This window comes from Mustela nigripes, chromosome 16 (genome assembly GCF_022355385.1).
Source record: "Mustela nigripes isolate SB6536 chromosome 16, MUSNIG.SB6536, whole genome shotgun sequence".
In the NCBI taxonomy this organism is placed as follows: domain Eukaryota; kingdom Metazoa; phylum Chordata; class Mammalia; order Carnivora; family Mustelidae; genus Mustela; species Mustela nigripes.
The window spans coordinates 30757729-30785340 of record NC_081572.1 but is presented as its reverse complement, the minus strand read 5'-3'; the positions used below and the strand labels follow the sequence as shown (position 1 = coordinate 30785340).

Here is a 27612-nt window from a genome sequence, read left to right as displayed (position 1 = left end):
TTATTTACAAATAAATAAATCTTAAAATAAAGACATCACTATCATATCCTTTTTTTTAAAAAAAAAAGATTTTATTTATTTATTTGAGAGACAGAGCATGAGGGGGAGGGGATGAAGGAGCAGGAGAAGCAGAGTCCCCGCTGAGCAGGGAGCCCGACCCCAGGACCCTGGGATCATAACAGGAGCTGAAGGCCGATGCTTAACTGGCTGATCCAACCAGGTGCCCCCATGTGATGATGTCAGGAGCTTGATGGTGTCAGGTTTATCCTTGATCCTTAAACATCACTGTGATCTGAGAATTCCTTTTATTTATTTTTTATTTTTAAAAGATTTTATTTTATTTATTATTATTATTTTAAAAGATTTTATTTATTTATTTGTCAGAGAGAGAGTGAGCGAGAGCGAGTACAGGCAGACAGAGTGGAAGGCAGAGTCAGAGGGAGAAGCAGGCCCCCTGCAGAGCAAGGAGCCCGATGTGGGACTCGATCCCAGGACACTGGGATCATGACCTGAGCCGAAGGCAGCTGCTTAACCAACTGAGCCACCCAGGCGTCCCAAAAGATTTTATTTTTGAGTGATCTCTACCCACAACGTGGGGCTCAAACTCCAAACCCCAAGATCAAGAGTTGCATGCTCCACTGACTGAGCCAGCTAGGCACCCCAGGAATTCCTTTTACAAAGAGATGGGAAACCCACTCAAATGGGAATATCAGTTATGTTAGGACGCCGAGAACGTGGGTAGTAGCATTTGTTCTGTGGATAACTGGTAATGCAGCTTTCCTAACCCTTAGCATCTAATGAAAACCTTGAGATTGATTAAGATCCTAAGAAAACAGTCTGAGGCACAGCAGTGCCATCTCTCCATCTCCAGCGGATTCTCTGGTAGTCCTGGAAACTTTTAGAAGAGCTAACCTCGGTGGCCTTGAGTTTCTTTCCCCATGACCTTGGTTGTCCCTGGTTCTGTTCTCTAGGCTGCCACCTTGTGGACCTTTTGGGAATTGCATGTTCAACGGAGAGCCCTGAAGATTCATCTAATTGATCTGCCAGATGCTTTCCCTGATAATCAGGGGTAGCGGGTAGGAAAGAATTCTCCTCACCCAAGTGACACTCATTACAAAGCGACCTTGCTCTTTCATTTTTCCTATAGTTACCCCTTAAGGATAATATTGGCAGAGGGACCTTTGAATGGCCCAGCCATCACATCTGGAGAACCCTCTGCCCCTTCCTCTGAGACCTTGAGCCAGGATCCCAGGATGAGATACAGTTACCTGACTGTCTCTAGCAGCACCTCTCCAGTCCTCCAGAGGTTACTTTTTCCCTTTTCTTAATTACAAAGGTAGTATATGGTTCACTAGGCTTATAGTCCAGTGGAAGAGACAGATTTTAAAAAGTAAACAAAACCAATATTTACACATTCTGGTAAGTGCTTATGAAATGGAGTGGAATGGTGGGATGGGGGTGTGGTCCGGGAGCTTTTATTAGGTTGGTAAAGGGAGGCTTGCTTGAACAAGAGAACTTTCAGATCAAAACCTGAAGGATGAGAAGGATCCAGCCATTAAAAGAGTGAGGAAGATCATATGCAAAAGTACTGAAGTGGGAAAGAGTTTGTTAAGCTGAAAATAACTGAGTGTGTCTAGATTGCAGTGAGCTAGAGGGGAGTGGTCAGAGTGGGGCTGGAAAGCACAGCAAGTGGAGATACCACAGGGTCCTGGGGTGCATGGTAAAGATTCTGATTTCATTCTGAGTCCAGTGAGAAGAAAGGATACTTTTAAAAAAAGATTTTATTTATTTATCTGAGAGAGACAGAGAGAACACGAGTAAGGGGAGGGGTAGAGGGAGAGGGAGAAGCAGACTCCCCACTGAGCAGGGAGCCCCATGATGATGACACAGGACTCGATCCCAGAACCCCGGCCGGGATCACAACCTGAACCAAAGACAGACACTTAACTGATGGTGCCACCCAGGTGCCTCAAGAAAGAATTCTTAATCAGGGAAGTGATGAGGCCCATTTTCTATTTTAAGTAGGTCATCTTTTCTGCTACATGTAGAATGGATCGAAGTGAACAGGAAGGGAAGTTGGGAGACCAGTTGGGAGCCTGGTGCCAGAAGCTGGGTAAGGAGTAACAGTAGACTAGACCCAGGGGGTGGCCATAGAGATGGAAGGATCTAGACCCATGCTGTTGAATATGGTAGCCACCAGCCGTATGTGGCTACTGAGCACTTGAAATGCATGAGTGTAAAAATACATACCAGATTTTGAGGGCTTGGTACAAAACAACTCACAAAATGTCTCATTAATAATTTTCTTAGCTTTCTTACATATTGACATAATCATATTTTGGACATTTCATGATACATAAAATAGAATATAAAAAATTTCACCTACTTCTTGCTTTAAAAAATGGGGCTGCTAGAAAAATTTAAATTATGTATGTGGCTTGCATCGTAGCTCACATTATTTATTTTTTTTAAACACTGCTGATATGGACAAAAGTTACTGAATTTAAAAAATATTTTTCCAGCAAATTTACATTGGATACATTAGAAATTTCTACCTAGGTATAAATTTCTTCCTTCTGGCTCACTGAATGTATTTATTTGATGTAACAAAACAATACAGTTAGTGTTCGATTCCAACCACGAAGAACAGAAGCAATGAAAAATTTGCCAATGCACATTAAAAAACCCCATGATGTTTAACACGACAAATATCTCGTCCTAAAATTGTGTTCCTAAAATTCCTCAGTTATTGAAAACTATATAAAAACAGAAGGATGGTTAACAGTGACAGAGACATAAAACCAAAGATCTAACTCTGAGCAACTTCGCTGACAAGGCATGATTTTTCTGCCTTGTTTACAATCTGTTCAAACTGTCTTTATACCAACAGAGTGGGCAGAGCATTTAGGTTCAATATCAGCTACACAACATTAGCATTAATGCGGACAACTACAGAGAGGGCATTGTTTTCCTTTGAGCTGCTCAAGCGAGAACAGAAACAGCAGAAGATTTCTCTGAATTGAGGATTTCGTCCCCATAAATGCCACATGACTTCCAGACATATTTCTTAGAATATATTTAATCATTTTTTAGGTAATATTTACAGATGAGTTGAACTTAAAAGGACGTCAGCTTACCGAGATTCTCTTGTCTTTACAAAATCAATCTGAAGTCTGCACTGGGGGCTGCTTACCCCTCTTATTGTCAGCATGTTGCGGGAGGCCTTTTAGGGTGTAACGAACGGGGAAGAGCAGTGGCCTTTAAAGACTGAAGAGATTGGCTCGACTTCCGCATCCGTGATGTGTGGACTTGATCATGGTCTGGTATCTCTGAACCTCACATCCGTCCTTGTAAAATGGAGATGGTGCTCGCTGCCATTTAACCCTCATCTCTAATCACACCCACAAGATAGGCAGGAAACCGAATTTCAGAAAGGGTAAGGATTTACTGAAGTTTACGTTGCTAGAAAGAGGTGAAGCCAGGACATGAACCCTGGTCTTTTTGGCTCCACAGTCAGCTGAAAAAAAAAAAAAAATTCCCCCTTTACGATGCCCCTTGCCAATTTCCCTGCCTACCTTTGAAACTCTCAGGAAGGTCAAGCGGAATGAACGGGCTTTGGAGAAACAGCCACACCGTGGGCATATGAAAGAGCTGATTAACAAAAGAGGTGCAAACAGTTGGAGCATACTCTGAAGCTACAGACACAGAACACCTACCATGGGTGTGTGTAGGGTGTGGCTATGTCTGTTTAAATGAAGGGAATATCAATGTTGTTTTCTCAAATTCATGCTCTGAACGTCCCATCGCAGAGGGGTAATTTCCTTGCTCAGGATGAAAACTGACAGGGATTCAGAGGAAAATAGTTTAGTGGTCATACTAAAAACTTGGAGTCAGATGCATTTAGCATCATACCGTAAGTGGAGTTAGTCACAGCATAAACAAGCTTGGGGCCGGACGTGGCTTCCTTCAAGTAGGCTGGCCCACTGGGGGTGGCATTTATTCTGCAAGGAGCTGAGACAGGAGCTAAGGCAGCATGGAGAAACTACTTGCGCTCATCATCTCCCTTACCTTACTGACTTGCTTCGCAGGTGAGCATTCACTCTGAAAATGGCCTATTACTCTGCTGACACAATAAACTGGAATAAGTCTATTTCATATTAAATTTTTTTTTCATGTCAAAGAATATGTAATGTATAATAATTCAATGCTTGCCCTGCCAAGAGCAGGCTCCCAGAGTTGCTATCATTAGAGGTAAATTATTTTTTTAGTCTTTAAATGTATTTGAATATTAATTCCTAGAAATGCTGATAAATCTTTAACTATACCATCTTTTATTTTTTGTAAAGATTTTATTTATTTATTTATTTGAGAGAGAGGCCATGAGAGGAGGGTAGTGGGAGAGGCAGAAGCAGACTCCACACTGAGCAGGGAGCCTGATGTGGGACTTGATCCCAGGACCCTGGGATCATGACCTGAGCCAAAGGCAGACACTTGACCTTCTGAGCCACCCAGGCGCCCCAACTATATCATTGTTTAGAGTTCATATGAGATCATCAAGACCTGACAGACTTTTATCGGATGATATCATTTAGCATTTATGTATGATTATTAAAACAATATTAACTTTATCATCATAATATCCTCTTTGAGGGGTCAAGTGTGATTATCAAGTTTAACACAATCCTATTCTCATGAAGAATTGCCCAATAACAACTTGTAGTCGATTTAGTGTTTTGGGGATTTAAAGAAAAAAAAAATCAAAGCAAACCTAAGGGACAAGAAACACATTGACCATAGAACTGAGGAAAATATGTTTTAAAAAACTTATCCAGGGGCAATTGGCTGGCTCAGTTGGTAGAGCATGCGACTCTGGTCTTGGAGTCATGAGTTCAAGCTCCACATGAGGTATAGAGATAACTTAAAAAAGAAAGAAAAGGGGAAAAAAATCTGATGTTCATGAAACTAACTCCTACTTTTAAGAAATGCCTCCCTTGCCATGGGTAAGTCTGTTCCAGCCGTGCGGCTTCTGCTCTGGGCTTCCCAAGTTAGAAACAATTCAGAATTCTTCCCAGAGCCCTGTTACACGGCATCCTTTGGGACAGGTCCCTGTGAAAGAACTTTTGTGTTTGACCGTAATTGAACTTTTAAATCCCTGTGTCGGCGGGTGAGCCGGGGCACGCGCGGGTGTGCCCAGAGTCCCTCAGGCCCCTTCCTGACTTTTTCAGGGTCCTCCCCGATTCTGACGGAAAAGCAGGCCAAGCAGCTCCTCAGGTCCCGACGCCAGGACAGGCCCAGCAAACCCGGTTTCCCCGATGAGCCCATGAGGGTGAGTGCTGGCCTCCAGCTGCCTGAAGGGAAGGTGCCCTCATTTCCACGCTCCCCTGCATTCTGAAACTGATCCGGGTGCAGGTGTCAGCTCAGGGCCAGCAGCTCCATGGAGGTTCTGCAGGGTCTCTGGTGGAAGGGGCTCTCAGCCTATCGCCCGCACCTTGGGAGGGGTCAGACCCACTCGCCTACTCTGCACACAGTGTTTACAATGCACACAGTGGGGCTGACAGCCAGAGTCCCAGGATCTCCCATGTCACCCCTGAATGGGATGCTAGGGGCTGTGTGTTGTAGCTAGTGCCGACCGCATCTTCCCCCGCTTCCTCTGGGCATCGAGCAAGCCGGACCCGCATTCTTAGCCGGCGATACTCTGGACAGGCAGACTCCTTGCCCTGCTGCCTGTAGGTTTCTGCCCCCACCTCGCACCTCTGATTTTGGTCTTTAGCCCCAGGCCTGCCCTCTGGGTTTGTGGTGGCCATCTGCCTCATCTTTCTGAACCAAGACACCACCCCTGCCTTTACTTTGTGACTTGTGGGTGCTATCAGACCCTGCTGACCCTGGCCTGGCTTGTCGCCTGCCTCCCACGGCAGAAGTACTGACATTTCTGGTATTTTTACCAGGATTAGTTCATTTAAAAGTCTCTTATTCAGATGTAGTATTAAAAAGAAAAAAAAAAAAAAGATGCAGTGCTGCAGAGTGGGGAAGAGTGCTGGCCCTTGGTCAGACTGTGTGGGCGTGGCTCCCCATTTTATACCCTGCTGAATTTGGGCACCTCTCCTTGTGCTCCTGTGCCTCTGTACTCTCGTCTATAAAATGAGGGTAACAATAAACATTACTTATATTCCTACATAATATTATTGTTCTAAATAATAATATAAATAACTGCTTTATGAAGATAAAATAAAGGAATACCTAGTAAGACACTTAGAATAATACCCAGCACTATTGTGACTGTTACATTATTGTTACTGTTACATTGTTGTAACAGTAATGACTCCTTTGAGTATTAAGTACCAGGGACCAGGCAAAGGTGTAGAGACTGGGAGCAGAAGTTGCTGGAATGCTGCTCAGAGTTGGTGACAGACACAGAGAAGGCAGTGAATGGCTGTTACACCGAGTGGCTTAGAAATGAATCAGGGACATCAGGCTGTCAGGAGTGGACGTGGCCTTTCTTTCTTGATGTCACATGTAGCTTGCACTGTCTAAGCGCAGGGTAGAAGGGGACTGGGAGGGCGGCAGATGCGAGATCAGAAAGGGCCGGAGTACCTCGGACTTCCTCTTATGTTCAGTGGAAGATGATGGGAGTTTTTATGTGGGGGAGAGCACACTGGAGCTTTAGACAGACTGTCTGAGATGTGATTAGAAGAGACGAGGTCCAGGACTGAAGTCTGGGGACGCCGATGCTCAGAGGTGAGCAAAAGAGGAGGAACTCGAAGGGGCTGCAAAGGAATGCGGGTAGATACTGGGGAGACCGAGAGAGTGTGGAGAGAAGGATGCCTGCCTTCAGGCTCCCTGGGGGCTCTAACTGGCTCCTTGTGCTTTCGGCTTGATGTGTGGAGGGGCCATTCCAGAGGTTCTTCCTCAGGAGCCCTAGGAGGCTGGGAGAATTGAAGAAGCTGCTCCCCTCCAGGTGCTAGGGGAGAGGCTCTCAGGTGACAGAGGCATTTTCTCTGTCACCATCTGCCCCTGGCTCCTCTGAGCTCTGGCATCACGGGGACTGAAGGCATCTTAAGCATCAGGTAACAGGTGAGTCTGGAGTGTTGCAGCAGATGGGACTGAACCATGGCAGATCAGCTCTCTGCCTCTGGTGACCCTCGTGTGTCAGCCTCCATGCCATTCTAGACTTGTGTCCCCAACCATGGCTTGGTGTGGTTCTTCCCTGTCCAGAACTTCTGAGAGCTCCTTCTTTGACCATTTCCCTCCTCCTGGCTTCTAGTTACCACTGCCCTTCACCAGCGACAACCTTCGGCTTGCTTCCAGCTCTGTGATTTTACTGAATGTCTGGCTTTTTGGGTTTTGTTCTATTTTTTGTTTTGTTTTGTTTTTATTAACATATAATGTATTACTTGCCCCAGAGGTACAGGCCTGTGAATCATCAGGCTTAAACATTTCATAGCACTCACCATAGCACATAACCTCCCCAATGTCCATAACCCAACCACCCTCTCCACACACCCCTCCCCCAGCAACCCTCAGTTTGTTTCATGAGATTGTCTCTCTCCCGATCCCAGAGGATGCGGAGAAAGGGGAACCCTCCTACACAGTGCAGCCACTGTGGAGAACAGTATGGAGGTTCCTCAAAAAGTTGAAAATAGAGCTACCCTATGACCCAGCAATCACACTAATGGGTATTTACCCTAAAGATACAAATGTACTGATCCGAAGGGGCACGTGCACCTGAATGTTTATAGCAGCAATGTCCACAATAGCCAAACTATGGAAAGAACCTAGATGTCCATCCACAGATGAATGGATAAAGAAGATGTGGTATATATATATATATATATATATATATGATGGAATACTATGCAGCCATCACAAGAAACGAAATCTTGCCATTTGCAATGATGTGGATGGAACTAGAGGGTATTATGCTTAGGGAAATAAGTCAGTCAGAGAAAGATAATTATCATATGATCTCTGTGATTAAGGAATTTGAGAGGTAGGGCGGGAGTTGTGGGGGGAGCAGGGAAGGTTTTGTTCTGTTTTTGATCATCTCATTATAGGCCGATCACCAATGACTTATTTTACCTGCCTTGAATCTACCTTCTCTGGCTTCTGTGTGATCCTATATTGCCTCTCAGAACCATTTCCCATCCAGCCTGCATCCAGCCCAGCCCTGCATGTCCCTCACTGAGACACGGACCCCAGTGTCCAGAACCCTCTGCCACTTGGCCAAATTTGGAAAAGTGCTCATGTGACCTACAGTTGACATGGGAAATAAAGATGCAATAAGCTATTTGGCAGCTAGCCTTCCTCAGTAGCTCTCATCCAGGGGTGATTTTTCTCCCCCATCCCCATGGACACCTGGCAGTGTCTGGAGACGTTTTGGTTGTCCCAACCATGGGGGTGGGAGGAGGGAGGGTTTGCTATTGGCGTCTAATTGGATAAGGCCAGGAATGCTGCTGGACGTTCTCCAATGCACAGGGCAGCTCCCATAACAAAGAATGATCTTGCCTAAAATGTCCACAGTGCTAAGGGTGAGGAACCCTGGCTACAAGTGCTGAACAACCTCTTTCTCTTTTATTCTGCATGTCTCTTACACTATTGTTCACTATTATATTGTATTCTATTTTATTTATTATATTATATTACCTGCAAGCAGAACTGGCTGAATCAACAAGCAATTTCTGGTATCACATTTTTCTAGAAATGTTTCTTTTTTCTTTCTTTTTTAAAAAAGATTTTATTTATTTATTTGACTGAGACAGAGAGAGAAGGAATACAAGCAGGGGGAGTGGAAGCAGGAGAGGGAGAAGCAGGCTTCCCGCTGAGCAGAGCGTCCGCTCAATCCCAAGACCCCAGGATCATGACCTGAGCCGAAGGCAGACGCTTAACGACTGAGCCACCCAGGCGCCCCTCTAGGAATGTGTTTCTTAACCTTGGCTGCGTGCTGGAACCAGCTGGGGAAGTTAAAAATCTGATGCCTGTGTCCTGCACCCAAGGTGGGGGGGGGTGGCCTGGGGTGTGGCTTGGGGCACTGGGTGGGTGTCACAGCTGCCCAGGTGGTATCACCATGCAGCTGAGGCTGAGAACCCCCAGGGACAGGCCTTCTAGGACAGACCTGCCAGCTGTCATACCTGCTCGTAGTCCAGTCAGGACCACGAACACTAAGAGCATGAATCCTTTAGGAAACAGTTCAAGGTTGAACTGAGTGGTATGGAGAGTAAATGCCCCAGTTTGCATTCAGCTCAGACAGCGAGAATGAGAGGGTCACGTGGTGCATGCCCAGAGTGCTCCTTGCTGTCCCAGATGTGCACTTCATTATGCTTTCCATTGACTGGGCCTTGCCAGGGGCCGGGTACTGGGACGGAAAAATGAGCCAGATTTTCTTCCTTTGTTCTAGGAGCCCGTGTCTGTTGGGTGGGTACATGCAGAGTCAGAGTGTTCTCTGATGAGGTTGCGGGGAGAGGATGCCTAGCTCTAACTGGAAGGAGGGGGGAGGCTGGGAAGGCTTCCCGGAGGAGGTGTTCACCCAGTTGAGGCTTGAAGGATGAGGAGTTTTCAGGCCCTGCAAGGCATGGAGGCAAGGCGGAAAGAATATAGTCCCCCTGGGGTGATTTCAGTCCGTATCCTGCCACTACGTAGTCATGGACTTTGGGCTTTGGGCTCCGGATGAGTCAATTTCCTTTCTCTGGAGCTCTCAAGTGCACATTTGCTGAGAATCTAGCTAAGAGGTCTGTTCCTGGTCTTGTATTTTAGGGATCTGGATAGAGCTTCGGGGGACAACCCAGGTTTCCCAGTAGCCAGGTTGCAGCTCAAGGAGAAGCCTTGGGCAGCAGGACACGGCCCTAGGAGAGGAGGCGGGGGTGGGGGGGTTTGCTTAGAGGCCCCTGCAGGGTTTCTTTAAACAGAGACTCCTCCCCTCATGCCAGCCCTGTTGCCCCTGTGTCCCGCATCCTAGACTTATATTTTGACCTCTCCCCCCATGTCGGGTGAGGTCTCGTTATTGGCTCTTCCTTCTTACGGATTCACTGAGAGCAAAATAAATACCAATCACCTGTCATGGAAAAGGAGCCATGTACTCATTCTCGCTGAGCGGCTGACATCACGGTGATCCTGGTCCTATGTCACTGAGCATTGGACACAGTGACCCCACATTTGTTCATGAGGAAGCCACAGGGTGGGACCTCTGGCCGCAGGGGAGGTCAGGGTGGTGGATGGAACAGCCATACAGCCTACAGCCTGGGGACAGGCGGGCTAAGTCCCTTTCATTTGTGGGCAACCGTACTTCCTTGCTCTCGACCTTTTGCCCAGATCTCCTGCTAGCCTCCTCGTTTCTCTGTGCAAACCATCTGCTGGGGAAAAGGGTAGAGTGGGTGCCCCGTCCTGGGTATTCAGTGCACACATATCGTGCGTGTTGTGTATGTGAAGGTGTGTGTGTCTGTGAGGGTGTGTATGAGTGTGTGTTGTATATGTGAGGGTGTGTCCGTGTGTGAGTGTGTGTATGTGTGAGGGTGTATATATGTGAGTGTGTGTTGTGTATGTGAAGCTGTGTGTGTGAGAGGACAGGAGTACATGAGAGGCTGTGTGTGTGAGAGAGCATGTGTGTAGGGTTTGTATATGACTGTGTGTGTCTGTGTATGTGTGAGGGTATGTGTGTGTGTGTGTAAGGGCACGAGGATATATGAGGGTGTGTGTGTGAGAGAGAGAGAGTGTGTGTAAGGTTTGTGGATGGCTGTGTGTGTCTGTGTCTGTGTGAGAATGTGTGCATGTATGTTTTGGAAAAGACCTTGCAGAATAATTTCTCAGAAGGTCTGGATTCCAGTTCTCTCTCCTCCATTTCTGACTTTGAGTTGAGTCCCTGGAATATATGAAAGGACAGGCGATGGCAATGGAAGGTCCTGGGGGGCCGGGCTGGAAGGCCACGCCTATCACAGCAGAGGTGACTTCCGTTCTGCACTCAGTAGGAGCCACCGGGGATTTTAAGTGGGGGAGTGACAAGACTGGAGCCAGGTGACAGGAACCATGCAGAGGTCTGGGACACAGCTCTTCAACGCTGCCCTTTAATTCCCACTACACATGGGTGAGGGGAAGTGACATTTTTGGACAGGTTACTGCTATTCTTTGCCATGGGACCCAGAAGACTGACAGGTGGATGGGGACAAATGAACAGAGGGAGTGATTTCTGGGGAATGTGCGTGCCTTTGGGAGCTGAGCCTTGAAACTTGCGCTCACTCCGGAGCTAAAATCACTGAGAGATGCCTGATGGGGTTATTTTGTCATGCTTGTCCCTTCTGAGGGGCTTGCAAAAGCAAACAGATTCAGAGAGAAGAGAGGCCAGTGATCGGGGTGAGTGAATGGAGCTTTGGGGAGGTATTAGGAATTCCAAATGCAAACCAGTACGAAGATTTGCAGTAGCCCTCTCTACATCAGTATTTACTAAGCAATGTTAATGATCTTGACTCGTGGCTCAGGTATTGGCAGATGTTGGCTTTCGCAGACATACAGGCTTTTCAGAGACAGGTTCAGACCAGCTGTGCCTTTGTATCCCAGGGGCTGGACTGTTTCGACTGCGCAAATCCTGACAATACACCGCAAATTCTGTTCTTTGCTGACCACGTGGCGGGAAGGACACATGCTCTTGGGAAGGTGTGGTTCTGCATCGTGGGGAGGGCTGGTTTCCGCCCCGGAGGAGCGTAAGCATCGTGCAGGGATCCTTGACAGAAGAAGGTAGAACCCGGTGGGGATGGGGACAGACACCAAGAGGAGATGTGGTTCTGGGGAAGAAAACAGGAGGGATGTTGACTCTATGGAGGCAGCCGGGCAGGAAGCGCTGGGGGATGTGAAGAGAGATTGAACAGAGAGAGAAGCAGGTGGGAAGGTGGGGGCTCAGGAGAAAAGTCTTCCCTGAGAAATAGCCAATAGCAGACACTTGTTCTGACAGTAGTGCCTGGCGTTAAATATGCCGCTATTCTGTGCCCTGCGCTGTCCTTACCCTCTGCGACCTCCAGACCTTGGGAGAAGTCTGCTAAGATGGCAACGTTGTGTTAGTGGTTCTTTCTGGGGGATGGCCGGTGGTGGGAGATGTGCTGTGTGGTAGATAAAAGAGATGGTATCTCTCCGATCTGGAAGCCACTGTCGTGGTGAGAAAGGCCACAAGAGTGATTTGGGGGAAACATGGCTCCCAAATCTTCAGGGATTTGGGGGGAATGGGTTCTAGACCTCACAGGAATTTGATGGGCTCTCGCGGAAGGCTGGAATTTGAAGGGGGACAGGCCATCTGGGTTCGGTGTCAGCTGAATCACTTTGGGGGTCAACATTAGGACCCCAAGGACAGTTCACAAAGACATCGTGTTAGAAGAGCTTTGGTATCATGAAGCCTCAAAATCCTCAGGGAGGAAAAAACAAACCCACCTGGGGAGAAATTGATGCATGGAAAGAAAGGTCGGGTTTATGTGTAGAGGGAAGAGAGGGGAAAAAATGTTCTGAGATTTCCCTGAATATTTCATCAGTTGTGATTGTGCGTGTATGTGGATTTTCGAGGCTTGGGTCTAAACTCAAAATGTGATCCCCAGCCCTGGCTGGTGGGCTTCTTGGAACCTCAGACTCCTCCTCGCACCTCCTGCAGACCAGTCTGCTCCTCCGCCAAGCCCCAGAGGCCCTGGGAACGCTTCAGTCTGAGAGACTAAGTGCCATCCTGCAGAGCTCCCTGGGAGGGGGACTCTTAGCCTCTGTTCTCAGCATCCTACGGCCCAGGGCCAGCCCACGTTTATTTTTTATGACATAACCCATCTTTCCCCCTTCCTTCTGGGCACTCTCCTCATCTGGATTCCAGTCTTCCGGGACACCTTGCCTGACTTCTCTTCCTGCTTGGCAGTTTCTGTTCCTCCATCCGTTTTGCGGGATCCTTAGTCCTTTAAATGTCGGACAGGCCCAGGGCCTGCCTTCCCACCTCGTCCAGTCCCGTGACTATATGGTGATGGCTGCACGCTGTCTCTCCCGGGAACTCCGGACTCATTTACGTGACAGTCTGCTCGCTTGGCGACCTTTCCTAGACAGCTGACACCCAACAGCCCTAAGTTGGGTCTGACATCAGCTCCTACTCGTGCCTTCCACAATGGGGTAAATGATGCCAACCCCTCGCGTAGTTTTGTGTGCCCCCAATCTCGACTCTGACCACTCCTCGCCCTCCACCGCCACCACAGGGGTCCCTAGAAGAGACGGAGGAATTCTTTCTTGTCCGCTTCCGTGCCTTCTCTCCGGATCCCTCCGTGTCTGTTCTCGACACCGCAGCGAGAGTCAGATGTTAAAAATGCGAACCGGATCTTGTCCCTCCCTGGCTCAAAAACCTTCCAGTGGTTCCCTGCTTTATACCCAATAAAATCCATAGTCCTACTGCGGTGAGCCAGACGCTCGAAGCCTGCGGGCGCCCCCCCTGCTCCCACCGCAGCCTCCCCTTGGCACATAGGCCTCCTCCTTGTGCCTTCACCCCACCAGCCTTACCTATTATCCCTTCACGGCCGACATAAGGCTGTGTGGTAAGCGGGGTTGGGTTTGTTCTGCAACTTGCTTTTTTTTTTTTTTTTCCATTCAACCATATATCTTGTCCCCACCCCCACCCCACCGTCCTATTCATATGTCGACCTCCTAACCCCCTGTCGGGGTCCAGCGAGCTCCCTACCCCTCTCTGCCAAGTGGAGAGACAGCGAGAAATCCGTGACCCAAAAAGGGGCTTGGGGACTCTCACCTGGCCACACTGGGCCCCTACCCTTGGACTTGCGCCTCCAAACCGTGAGAAAAGAATTGCTGTTGTAGTAAGCGACCCAGTCTGTGGTGTTTTGTTAGAGCAGCCCAAATGGACAAAGGCGCATTTCAACTCAACTTACTTAGCCCTTCCTGGAACAATGGTCATTTTTTAGGTATTTCCAGTGTGTGATGAAGATCCTTATACACATGTGTTTGGCCAAGTTCAATGATAACAAATGGGATTGCTGAGACAGAAAGTTTAGGTACTTTTAACTGAATTAAATCAGGGCACATTGTCTGATCCACTGTATCAACCCCCCACCCCTGACCTTGAGCACGTGTAAGAATCCTGGGGTCCCTACGCTCTTGCCAGGACTTTCAAAATGGAAAGAAATGAAGTTTTAAGAGATAATGTCACCTTCCGACACGTCTCTCTGTATGCATGTATGGAAACAGGTTGCCAAATGATAGTGACAGTATTCTCTCGGTGATAAGATTTGGGGCAAATTTTTTACTTTCATCTTTACGTCCTTTTTGCGATTCCTCAGTGTATTCATTTCCTGTGGCCGCAACTACAAAGTGCCCCAGATGGGGCAGCTTCTGACAGCAGACACTGATCCCCCTCTCATTAGTTCTCCAGATTTAGGGACTAGAAGTTCAAAATAAAATCTTGGCAGGTTTGGTTCCTTCTGGGGAGCTCCGAGGGAGAATCTGTTCTGGTTTTCTCTCCCAGCTTCTGATGGTTGCTTTAGTCTTTGGTGTTTTTTGGCGGGTCTCCGTGTCCACCATCCCATGGCCTTGTGTGCTCTGTGTCCCAACATCCAAATTGCACTCATTTCACAAGGACACCTGGATGTAGGGCCCACCTTTGTCCAGTGTGACTTCATCTTAGCGTGGTTACATCTGCAAAGACCCTAATTCCAAAGAAGGACACATGGGCAGGTTCTGGATGAACATATATTTTGGGGGGAATGCATTCAATCCACTCATATGTACACTCATATGTATACATCTCCCAAACACAACACAGGAGAGGGATAAAAGGCGGCCGCAGGTGCTGGGTCTGAAGCCCAGACTTGCAGGGGTCTGCATGGACACCTTGGAGCCATCCATTGGCATTAGAAACCGATGAGGAGAAGCAGGTGTCTGCAATAATGTTTGAATTTGAAGCTCTCTGATCGCACGTGCCTTCTGCTCTTGTCCACCTGGTTAACTCTTACTCATAGAGATTCCCTGTAAATGATGTCTTTTTCAGGAAGCCTCCCTGATGCTCCAAGGCTTCCCACTATGAATTAGAGCATTGCTCAGGCATAACACAAGACAGCTACTTCTTTCTTCCTTCCTCCCTCCCTCCTTTCCCTTCCTTCTTTTGATTTTTATTTATTTGTTTGACAGAGAGAGAGAGAGAGAGAGAGAGAGAGAGCACAAGCAGGGGAAAGTGCAGAGGGAGAAGCAGAAACAGGCTCCCCGCCGAGCAGGGAGCCTGATGCAGGACTCGATCCCAGGACCTCAGGATCACAACCAGAGCTGAAGGTAGATGCTTAACTGACCGATCCACCAAGGTGCCCCAAGATAGAGATTTCTGACTTTTTTTTTTTTTTTTTAAGATTTTATTTATTTGGGATGCCTGGGTGGCTCAGTTGGTTAAGCGGCTGCCTTCGGCTTGGGTCATGATCCCAGCGTCCTGGGATCGAGTCCCACATTGGGCTCCTTGCTCAGCAGGGAGCCTGCTTCTCCCTCTGCCTCTGCCTGCCATTCTGTCTGCCTGTGCTTGCTCTCTCTCCCTCTCTCTCTCTGATAAATAAATAAAATCTTAAAAAAAAAGATTTTATTTATTTATTTGACAGAGAGTGAGATTACAAGTAGGCAGAGAGGCAGGCAGAGAGAATGAGGAGGAAGCAGGCTTCCTGCTGAGCAGAGAGCCTGACGTGGGGCTCGATCCCAGGACCCTGGGATCATGACCCGAGCCGAAAGCAGAGGCTTTATTTAACCCACTGAGCCACCCAGGTGCCCTGTGACTTTTTTTTTTCTTAATGTGTCTCTCCTACTAGGCTGTTCTAAACTGCTAGAACAGATGGACTTTTTGTTGGACTTCTGGGTCCCCAGCACCAAGCACAGTATATGACATTTACTAGATGCTCATAATACTTACTTCCATCCCCCCCCACCTTTTTTTTTTTTTTTTGCTACTCTGCAGTGGAGAAATTTTGTAGGACATTATTCTACCCTATAACTGGGAGGTTATTTCAAAGAAATCTTTTAGATGGCCTCACTTAAATACATTAAATTTTTCCTAATCATCCCAGAATTTAGGGAAGAAATTATCTGCCAATAGCTGGGATGGGCCATGGAAATTCTTTAGGAAAAATGACATTGGAGCTAAAATTATGTCTTTTGTGAGTGTGTTTGTAAGTGCTCATGTGCCCTGGGAATATGTTTTCCACTCTACTCTGGCCTGTGTTCCTTTAAGGAATGTTCTCGTTGGGCAAGTATAAATCATATTAGCTTTATTGTATGTAGTCTTTCTAAAATATGCTTTCATGTTTAGCCCCTTGACAAATAGATGTAGTAACTTTACTACCCTTTTGTTCCCCACCATCTCAAAGGCCAGTTTGGAGTGACGGTGATGTAAATTGCACACATCAGTGATCTGCCTTTTTTTTAGGGCTAAGCCCTCTGGGGTCCCCGTGTAGCTAAATTCCCATCCACCTTTCTGCCTTGAGGATTACCTTGTTTGCCCTAATGAGCAAAATGATTCATCCTCATGCTGATGGACTTCTAATTGCATGCAAATGTCAGAGGAAGGATTTGCCTCCTTGGAAAAAGTTGCTGCCTTGATAGATTAACTGTCCCCTCTATAACTCTCAGCTTAGATAGGGTCGAGCAAGTGTTTCACTTCATTATCATACCACTGCCATCCTAAAGGATCACTTCCAATTTCCTCTCTAATTACTGAGAGATTATTTACTTAATTCCTTACAGCTGGGATGAGACATGGAATGCAGATATTGGTTTTTGTTTTGCTTTAATTTTTTTTCCTCTTAAAAGAAAGGAATCTCAAAAAAAAAAATTAAAACTTATTTTCCATCTATCCCCTCTTTCTCGATCCAGGAACATTTGAGTTTATCGTTAATGCTGGGTCATTTCTAATGCAGCCAATGCAATTGTTGAATTTGTGGTTTTCAGCAGATTTGCCTTTGGGCTTTTCATCTTTGACTAATGATTGCTTCTAAGCCTTTGTGGCATATCCCTTTTCCTAACATTTTAAATAAATAGGGAAATGTCATGGAAACCAGCGCTTGTTTCTTTTTCTCTCTATGTGTGTGTCTGCTCTGGTTGTTTTTCTTCAACGCTCATTTCTGCTGCTGTTCAGGAGTGTGAAATACATATTATTCTTCAAGGCTTTTAATGTACATTTGGCGTGGGTCATTACAATGAGAAAACGACACAGATGTCGAGGAAACTTCCAAGGGGGATTTAGAAGGATTACAGAAAAAGAACGGTCATGTCATCTATTTATTCACTCGTTTGCAGATTTCTCCAGTGGGTTCTATTGAGGTCCTACTCTGTGCCAGCACTAAGCCCTATACTAGGCATACCTTGGTCACTGCCATTGAAAAACCAGTTTGGAGGTTTGTCTGAGTGGGACTGGGATTACATGAGTGAGGATGCAAATGAGCATATAATTAAAAGAGGCATGCAAATGCGGGGTGCCTGGGTGACTATGTGTTAAATGTCTCCCTTCGGCTCAGGTCATGATCTCAGGGTGTGGGGATTGAACCCCTTGGTGGCCTCCCTGCTCAGCGGGAGCCTGCGTTTCCCTCTCCCTCTGCCCCTCTCCACATGCATGCTCTCTCTTTCTCTCAAATGAATACATAAAAAAAAATTTTTTTTTTTAAAGAGGCATGCAAATGCTGTATACCAGTGGCGACATTTGTTAATATCCCCACTGATCTCATCAGAAAAGTCTCTTAAGTATTGGGAAGCTGTCAGGCTCATGGGAATAAATACAAGTTTTCCAAAATTCTAATTTCCCTTTTAAAGCTTGAAGCTTATTGTTCAGTAACTAGTACAATCTATTGTTTTCCTTGAAGTGACAGGCTCACTTTATTCATTTTTGAAAAGATGCCTGTCACACATAGCTAGTTCAGTCCCTGACACCAACAATCCCTCAAGGACTCTTTTTAGAGAAAAGCGCTGGACCTGGTGCTGCCTGAAGGCTTCCCGTGGGGTCACTTTCTTCTGTTTCACGGGGGTGTTCTTCAGCGAAAAGGGCATTTTTGGAATATTCCCTATGTACTTATGCATTTTCACTGTGAGTGCACGATGGTCAGACATACAAGGACAGGGGCCCTTGGGTGGCTCAGTCAGTGAAGTGTCTGCCTTTGGCTCAGGTTCTGATCCCAAGGTCCTGGGATCGAGCCCCGCATCAGGCTCCCTGCTTAGTGGGGAGCCTGCTTCTCCCTTTCCTTCTGCCGCTCCCCCTGCTTGTGCTCTCTCTCTCTGTCAAACGGATAAATAAAATCTTTAAAAAAAAAAAAAAAAGATACAAGGACAGTGATAGTGGTTGTCACTGCCTTGACTCTGGTTAAGATTTGACCTTGTGGAGCTCCTAGGGAAGCACAGACCCCACTTTGAGGATGTTGCTTTTGTCTCCCATTCCACAAGCATTTACTATCAGTTTCCTATGGACCCATTCCTGGGAGGGAGGCTCCATCTACCACCTTAATGTCTATCAGATCTTTCTTATCTAGTAATAACCCCAAGGAATCACGCAGAGCTTAAGGAAGAGACTTCTTGCAAAGGCGAGCCAGAATTCAGGTCAACTAGCGAGAGATGATAAAGGATCCCAGGCTAACAGCCCCTGGGTGTGAAGGGGAAAGGCAGGCTCCCAGAACAGGAGAGGACAGCCCCCTAGGAGCTGTGGTCCTCAGGAGTGGATGCCACCAGCAGACCCTCTGGGTCTCTTCCAGTGACCTCCTTCTCCCCTGCTGGTGCGCCTACAGCACACCCATCTGGAAGCCCCAGGTCAGGGGAGTGTGGGCTGCACTTCTAAGCCCGCTTCTCATCGTACAGGGCCACGTGAAGGAGGACAGGAATGAATTTAGACGAGTGGAGAGAGACTCCAGGTGTGGCACGGAACTTGTATCATTTCATTTAATCCTGATAACCCTGTGGAATAAGTGCCCGCGCCATCCCCGTCTTGCAGATGGACATAAGGAAACTGGAGAAGGGAAACTCTGTGGGCAGGGTCTGGGTTTGAACAGACCCTGAACCCGGGCTCATACCCGGACCTCTAAGCCTCTCTACCACGTACCGTCTGGCACACAGGCGGGCAAGATGTCCACATGGGCTTCCTTCCCTCAACTGCTTGCCTGGACCAGTAGAATAAGGAAGGCTATGTGCTGGAAAGACTTGGTTCTTTTTTTTACAAGACCCCACACTGCTTTCTTGTCCCCCCCAGTTCTTCTTTTTCTGCCCAAAGACTCCCCAGATGGGCCAGGACAGGGTAGGATTCAACCCAAAAATCACAAATGGGTCCTGAGAGCTGGTGGGGAGTCTTTGTCCCACAGCGGGGTCCTGCAGGAGCCTCTAACCTTTTGCTTCCTCCTCGGTTGCCCCAGCGACTCCCTTGCCTGGGACAAGGAGTGCTTTTGATAGGTCAGATGAAAACAACAACGATAAACAAAACAGATTCAAACTGCATGGGTCCTGAGGGAAAGGGAAAAAAAAATCAGGAAAACTGGGCACTTTGGAATTAATTCTTTTGCACCATCACTAAAGAAGGTTGTTTTTTTTTTTTCATGCTATGTTTAATACAGGGTACAGACTTCCTAGAGGGTTTCATAGAAACTTAAACACTTAAAGTCCTCAACTGGATTCCTCTCTTAAAGCTTTATCAATGCCATAGGAGGGAGTTCAGGATTTAGGATTTTTATGATATTTAAACACACCAAAACCATTTACTCCTGTATCGATATTACTGACTACGATTGCTCTCTCCCAAAATGAGATGCCACGTCTCTGATTACTGCCCTGCTGTTTTGGGTTACCCGAATGCGTTTATAACAAGATCTGTTTTCTACTTTGCAATGGTTCACATCCCATCATTACGGCACCCCGACTGCATTCAGGGCAGTGTCCGCAGCATAGCTTCACGTTGAAAATCATTCCCATCTTCAGGTACTCTCTTTTGGGGAGAAGATGCCTGCTGGGTCCTGTGATGTTATCCAGAGGCGCAGGCCAGCCCTGAGGACAGCGAGTTGTTACCCTCTCCTCCTTTCAGGGGGGCAGGGCCGGTGACGGCCCGAGGGCAGCTGTGACCATCTTTGGGCAGCCTTTTGGACAGGTCACTGTCGGGGGGGTGGCGGGGAACGGAGATGTGGGGGGCAGGTGTGGTGTTGGGGTGGACAGGGGGGGGGGCTACGGGGGGGGGGAGGGGTGAAGAGGCTGTCACGGCCTGGGTGGGAAGCCCGGAGGACCCGACCTACCGATGTGGCATGGATGGAGGAGTGCGCATCCAGGACTCTCAGGAGTGGACTCACAGTCCCACTGCTCGGTGTCAGGTTGAGGCTGAGGGTGAGGGAGGTGATGCTGGCTTGCTTCCCCCAGTAGACGGTTTCGGAGGCGGGAGGCACCCCGCGGCGAGCTGCTTTCCACTGTGAACACGTCCCTCCGTGGGGCGGGCCCCGTTTCATGGGAAGGGCATCCTACAGAATGTGGCTTTTTTGTGACCGGCTTCTTGCCCATAGGGGAATGTTTTCAAGGTTCCTCCACGTTGCAGCATGTGCTTTCTTCCTTTTTACGGCCGAAGGAGTAATAGTCCGTCGTATGCATCTACCACATCGGATCTCTCCATGCATCAGCTGGTGATGTTCAGGTTGTTTTTACTTTTGGGCTGCGGAGTGTGATGCTGCCCCGAACGTCGGTGCCCAGGGTCTATGTGGGCTCACGTCTGTGTTTCTCTGGGGCGTGCACCTGGGAGCAAAACTGCCAGGTCACATCCGGCCCTCCATGCTTGACATGTCAAGGAACTGCTAGGTTGTATTTGGTCCCCATCTCCCTAGTAACATTTTGTTGGCTTTAAAGACTTTTTAATTTGATAATAATAGAGCAACTTCAGCTTTCTTTCTTTCTTTTTAAGATTTTATTTATTTATTTGACGGAGAGACAGAAAGCACGAGCAAGGGGAGCGGCGGGCGGAGGGAGAGGGAGGAGCCGACTCCCTGCTCAGCTGAGCAGGATCCCACCCAGACCCACTGAATCAGAAACTCTTGGGGGGGGGGGTGACGGAACGGGCCCTGCCTTCTGTGTTTTGAGAAAAACCCTCCAGGTGATTCTGAGGCCTGATCACAGTTGAGGACCCCTGCTTGGGGTATAACGAGGAGCAGGATTTCCGGATTGCAGCAAACAATCGTTTTTCAAAGTGGTGGTTGCACGTTCCTGCCAGGAGCTGTGTGTGTGAGTTCCCGTAGATACACACCCTTAAGCACTTTGGGTTGTCCGATTTCTTTCTTTTGTGTCTGACTGCTTTTCCCTGCAGAGAGGCGTGGGTGTGGCGGGTTCCCCTCCGGTCCTGCCTGCCAGCCTCCCTCCCCTGTCTCAGAAGCACAGCCCGGTCGCTCCGCAGCGGCTCAGCTGTCACTGTCTCCGCTGTGTGGGTTTGTCTGGACAGGAATACATGCACCATCTGCTTCGCCTGGAGCATCGTGCCGAGGAGCAGTTCCTGGAGCACTGGCTGAACCCTCACTGCAAGCCTCACTGTGACAGGAACGTGGTCCACCCCGTGTGAGGGGCTCCAGCCCAGCCTCCGGTATGTCTCTTCGCCCACGGGCCTTCCGGGTTAGGGAGGTGGCAGTGGACAGCACGTGCATGGGCTCAGAGGCTTTGGAGGCCATGGCTTAGGGGAGCCGGCTAACCAGCTGGCTGAGGGCTAGGGAGGGAGTGGCAGGAGTCGGGCAGGGGAGAGAGGTGGCAGCCAGGTCGAGGGGTTGCTGGGGACAGAGAGGGAGCCTGACCCCTTCTGACTCCCTGAGAGATCCCAGAGAGAGGAGGTATGGGAGCCTGTTTGCTGTCCAGAAGAGGTCGCTCTGGAATACAAAGCTGGAGAAGGTGGCTTGTGGGGACTTGGGTTTTGACAGGTGGGGTCAGCAACTATGGCCCTGACCAGTGATACCCATCGTAACCGTCTCCAGTGTCACCAGGACCAGCAGCTTCTTTCCTGCCTTCCCCTAGCCTTCTGACCCGGGGATCTGCCCGGCCCACCCATTCCTCCCCCCCTCTTGCTCTGGCTTTGCTCTTTCAGGCCACCCGAGCTGGCCTGTCAGCGTTGCCAGGGTGCCTGCGCACCCTGCCTGCTCCCACACCAGGCGGCTTGCCTCTTCCCGCGCTGGCTCCTCCTTCCCAGATCCTCTTAGATAAAGGAGCAAATCCCTTCAGAGGGTAAGCCTAGTGGACGTCAGGCCTCCTCTGTCATTTTTATGGATGAAGCAGGACAGGATACAATTGGGTCGTTTATCATCTGTGATTAAGAGACATCTTACATCTGCGTGGCCGTTGATTCTGTGCTACTGTGAGTCAGCAGAGGAGCACTCCCTCTAGGGTGACGCTCTTGAGAACTTCCAGAGGGCTCGCTCTCCCACGAAGCCTCCTGTTTGATCCTCTTAACACCCCGGTGCCATTTGAGGGCATGTGTTTAACCCCATGTGATGGAGGAGCTAAGTGAGCGTGATTTAGTACTAGCTCCTGCCAGGCACTGGCTGGGATGTCAGTCTTCTGCCCACGCCGAATCCCACACTCTTCCTGTAGACAGCACCGCCCGGTCCTCTGTGTGGGGGGAGGGGTGGAACAGAAGTTCCCTCTTTCAGGGGTGTGGGTTGGGCTGACTTCTCTCCGGAAAGGGAGGACTTGGTGCTATTGTGTGGGCCGGGGAGAGAGGTGTGGTTTCTGGGTTGAGCGAGCCCCACCCACAGTGGCACCCTCCATGGGCAGACGGACAGAGGGAGGCCTCTGCCTCTGGGTGGGATGGGCCCTGTGGGTGAGCCCTTTGGGTGAGCCCCCGGGTGGGGACCACTGGCTTCTGCAAAACAGATTCCCCCCCCCCCCCCCCAGGCCTTAGGGCAGGCAGCTCGCACTGACACAGAAACAGGGAAGCCGCGGCGGGGGTGGGGAGGCTGGGGGGTGGGGGGCGCACCTACTTGGAATGTGGATTCAGAGAGCATTCAGATTGTGAAGAAAAACCGTCATGGGGGGAAAATGCCCAATTTCTCTCTGTTGCCTCATCGACAAAATGGGGGTAGTAAAGGCTCTTCCCTCATACGGTTGTTCCGAGCATGAAAAAAGTCAGTGTCTGGAAGACAGAGCTGCCTGGTACATCCAGGGAGGTGCTAGGAGCTGACGGCTTCGCTTAGCGGCTTCTTCCTTCCCCTCCTCCACTCCCCTTTATATCAACTTGATCATCCCATTGATGAGGGAGCAGGAGGCTGGCTGAGAACAGAGCAGGGGCCACCGAACCTGACTTAGGTTCTGGAACTTCATCACCATGATCGTTCTTTCCTTGTTCTTTTCCAGCAAGCTGTCTGAGAAGCCACAACCGGGCTACCATCAAAACGGGAGGAGGCGCCCTCTTGCACATGTGTTTCAGCTATGGGGACGCCTGTGTTCAGACTTCGGGCGTGGCAAAGGCTGCCTTGGGGATTAACGGCAAATATGTATATATAGATGCTGCTTCGTTTTACTAACCTGAGTCACTCATTAAAGCCAATAGCTTCCAGTATAACCCCCCTCCCCGTATGGCCTTCCTACAGGTTTGATGGGGGCAGGCGGGAGGGGAAGCTCAGCCCGGGAGAATGTAAGGACACCTCAGGCTCAGCCGACTGGCAGGCTGCTCGCCCTCAGGGCTCTGGGGAGTCTTGCAGGCCTGCCCTGGGGGCTGTGGAGGCCTCTGGTCGTCCATTCCCCTCCCCACCTTGTCTGCTCTAATAAACGTTGGTGTTCAATCTGCTTTCTGTGGCATCTCCTTTCTTTCTCCTCCAAGAAAATCTGATATTTCCCTCCCTGTTTCCTTTGTGAATCCAGCATCAGAAAGCTTGCAGCTCGGGGGCACCTGGGTGGCTCAGTGGGTTAAACCTCTGCTTTCGGCTCAGGTCATGATCTCAGGGTCCTGGGATCGAGCCCCGCGTCGGGCTCTCTGCTCAGTGGGGAGCCTGCTTCCTCCTCTCTCTCTCTCTCTCTCTCTCTGCCTGCCTCTCCACCTACTTGAGATCTCTGTCAAATAAATAAATAATATCTTAAAAAAAAAAAAAAGAAAGAAAGCTTGCAGTTCTTTGAGATGGAGGAAATGAAAACTCCTAGCAGTTTTTCACAAGGGCCATCTTTACTGGCAAAGAGATGACTTGCCTGAGGCCTGCCCTGGACAGAGAGCCATCACTAACTGCCAGGCGCACAGCCTGGTCTTCTAGCCAAGGATAAAACTTTTCGGTGGAAAGTGGGTTGTAGCTTCTCTATCCCTCAAGTGCCCACAACTCTCCAAATCAGAGGTTGCAGGGTCAGAGACCAACAACAGCAGGAATTAGGAGGGCCAGGGAAAGTGGGCTGAAGGGTCTTAGGGAGAATCGGGCATCCTCAAAAAGAGGTACCCTGGGCTACAGAGTGGGGGGAGCCCCGTCCCCTGTCCCAAGGGAGCCTGGGCGGGCTTGTCTAGGGAGCTGTCAGAGAGTGTCTCAGGGCCAAACCCTGAGCTAGGATTTTTCCACACTAGGATTTTCGTTGAATCATCACACCCGCTCCATGCCCAAAGTAGATGTGGTTATTATTCCCATTTTATAGGTGAGAACACTGAGGTTTACAGAATGTTGATAGTGTATTTGTTCTAGGTCTTGGCTGTCACAAATTACCAGAAACTTCGTGGCTTAAAACAACGGGAATTCATCACCTTACATTCCGAGGACAGAAGTCCAACCCGACTCTCACGCCTCAGGGCTGCGTTGCTCTCTGGAGGCTCTATGGGTGAATCTGTTTCCTCACCTTTTCCGGCTTCTTGAGGCTCCTGCATGTCTCTTCCCCCTCCTCCATTGTCAAAGCCAGCAGTGACAAGTTGTACCTTTCTCACACGTTCCATTTCTCCTGCCTCTCTCTTCCACTGTTAAGGACCCTCGTGATGACATTGGGCCCTCCCAGGGAAATCATGGCAACCTCACTTCAGGCCAGTTGTTAAGTGCCTTTAATTACATCTGTGACCTCACCTCTCCATTGTCATGTAAGGTAACGTACTTACAGGGTCCTGATATCTTGCAGGAGTGGCAGAGCATTAGTCTGCCTCCCACAGGCAGTGTGTTGAAGTTCACACAACTGGTAGGTCAGGTAGGAAGCCCCTGACTGCCCTGGGCCACCCACATGCTCTGTCCCTTTGTCCTAACCCTGAAATCCTTCTGCCTTGGATTCAGTAGTTTTCTCAACTGAGCTCCTTGAGGGCTCAGGATGTGTCTTTATTGGGACACCACCATACTGCTTACCTGGTAGGGGGCCCTCCGTTGAGTGTCAGACCCATTTCATGGACTCTGACCTTGAACTCACGGACCCTGACATTGAACATGTGGACTCTTGACGTTGACTTGCCCAGGGCATGTGGAATGGTGGCAGACAGAACGCTCCTGCCTAGGGCCCCATGCCGCCTGCCTCTTGGGGGCTGAGAAGTAGGAGCTCAGTATGTGTGTGTGGCCCAGAATGCAGGGGGCTGAGACTAATAGGTCAGAAGGGAGAAAAGGACTGGAGAAGAAGTGAAAATGCAGCGGACCCACAGGGAACCAGGGTCTTATGTCTGAGCAGAGGAGGGTCCTGGTTGAGCTTCTAGGAACATTTCTCAGGGGCAAAAGCTCTCCTTATGAACAGAGGAGATGCTTCATCTGTCATATAGAGCCTGGCTTCCAACCTCCTCCCCTTGACACATGGATATGCTTTCCCAGAACACACTCCCCTGACACAGACACAGGGGCTAGAGCATTGTAGTTGACCGTGAGCTTGCGGCAGCCTCACCTTCCCCCTGCTCGTGACAGTGTTTTGGAGGGCATGTGAATGAGAGCAACAGCTTGACAGGACAATCTTGACAGCAGTAGACATCCATGCTTCAGACTACAGGCTTGGAGCCAGACTGCCTGCATTCCACTCTTGGCTCCACCACTGACAAGCTGTGTGTCCTCAGGCAAGTGGACTGACCTCTCTGGACCTCAGCTCCCTTCTCGTAAACTGGGAATAATAAGAATACTTCTCTTGGGGCGCCTGGGTGGCTCAGTGGGTTAAAGCCTCTGCCTTTGGCTCAGGTCATGATCCCAGGACTCTGGGATGGAGCCCCGCATCGGACTCTCTGCTCAGCGGGGAGCCTGCTTCCTCCTCTCTCTCTCTCTGTCTGCCTCTCTGCCTACTTGTGATCTCTGTCTGTCAAATAAATAAATAAAATCTTTAAAAAAAAAAAAGAGTCCTTCTCTCCAAATGTTATTGTGATAATTCTTTTATTGAGGACACACTTCATAAAAGTAGCTATTACTGCTTAAAAAGATTCAAAGATTATTGGGCATTACTTCATTAACCAAGATAAAGTGTCTCTCACTCTCTTCCCCTTTATTTATTTATTTTTGACTTTTTATTTAGGGAAAAGATAGAGAGTGTTTTGGGGGTCTCAGAGTAGAGAAGGGCTGCCTCTCCACTTAGAAAGAGTTGCTCTGTTTACATTATTGAATCTTCTTATCTGTAAGCATGGTCTATCTCTCCATTTGTTCAGGCTATTTTTAAATGTTTGTTATTAAAATTTTATGATTTTCTTTGCAAAGACTGTGTGTATCTTTTCTCAGTATTGTCTCTAGATACCATGCAGGACTTTCAAAATTATAACCAGAATTTTCTTACAATTACATTTTCTAGTTGGTTATTCTGGTGCATATAGGAATAAAATTGATATTTATATGTTGGTTATATCTAGCCACCTCTCTGATATCTCTAACCAATTCTTACATTTTTTTTTTTTCAATTCTTACAGTTTTGAGACAATTACTATATATGACCTTGGCTTCTCTTTCAAGTTTAGAACAAATTGAGAAGTAGACATAGGAGCATGTTAGAATAAGATGATCACCTTTATTACCAGTACAGTTCTTTGGAAAATATGGATTAGATCTGTAGCTACAATAGGCTCTTTAATACTCCATTCTATGATTAACATACTCAGTCACAGACAGGGCTGGAAAACTGCAGGCATCTCCTATGGGCACTGCCCTTGTAAAAGTCCTGGAATGGAGGAGCAGAGAATAAGTACTTTCTAGGGGCAGACTTGTTCCCCAGGACAGTGGAGAGAAAGGTACTGAGATATGCAGGTCTAGATCCTTCTGCCGGCTCAACAAATTACTCTCTTGACGGTGAATGGGAGAGCAAAGAGAGGCCAGCAGTGTTACTCTAATGCAGTTACAAACATGAAGAAACATGAAGTAAATGCCCTTCCCATATTATAGATTTCACTGTATTCTCTTTATAAAAACATAACTGTCCATGACAATACTGTTTCTTATACAATCCTTATACCTTTCATTAGTTTTTCCTGTCTTATTACTGTTGCTAGGACATCTAGAATAGTGTTGAACAGATGTCATTATAGTGTGTCTCTTTTTTTCCCCCCTCATTCCTGTGTTTAAAGGGAATCTATATGATTGCTGTACTCTTTTGATAGAAAGCTATTATCAAGTTAGGAAAGTTCCCTTCCATTCCTGATTTGAAAAAAAAAAACTTTAAGTGGGTATTTAATTTTTTGAATTCTCTTTTGTGTTATTAAAATGACAATTTTTTAAAAAAGATTTTATTTATTTATTTGACAGAGAGATCACAGGTAGGCAG

At 48.2% G+C, this 27612-nt stretch overlaps 1 protein-coding gene across 1 annotated transcript; it reads left to right on the top strand.

The window, feature by feature from the left end:
• Positions 1-4033: 4033 nt before the first annotated feature.
• On the top strand, positions 4034-23737 carry C16H17orf67 (chromosome 16 C17orf67 homolog). The gene is made up of 4 exons (XM_059378687.1): positions 4034-4088; positions 5226-5326; positions 21410-21547; positions 23305-23737. Exons 1-3 carry the CDS (start codon positions 4034-4036, stop codon positions 21524-21526), a joined length of 273 nt encoding a protein of 90 aa, XP_059234670.1. The 3' UTR covers positions 21527-21547; positions 23305-23737.
• The last annotated feature ends 3875 nt before the right edge of the window (positions 23738-27612 follow it).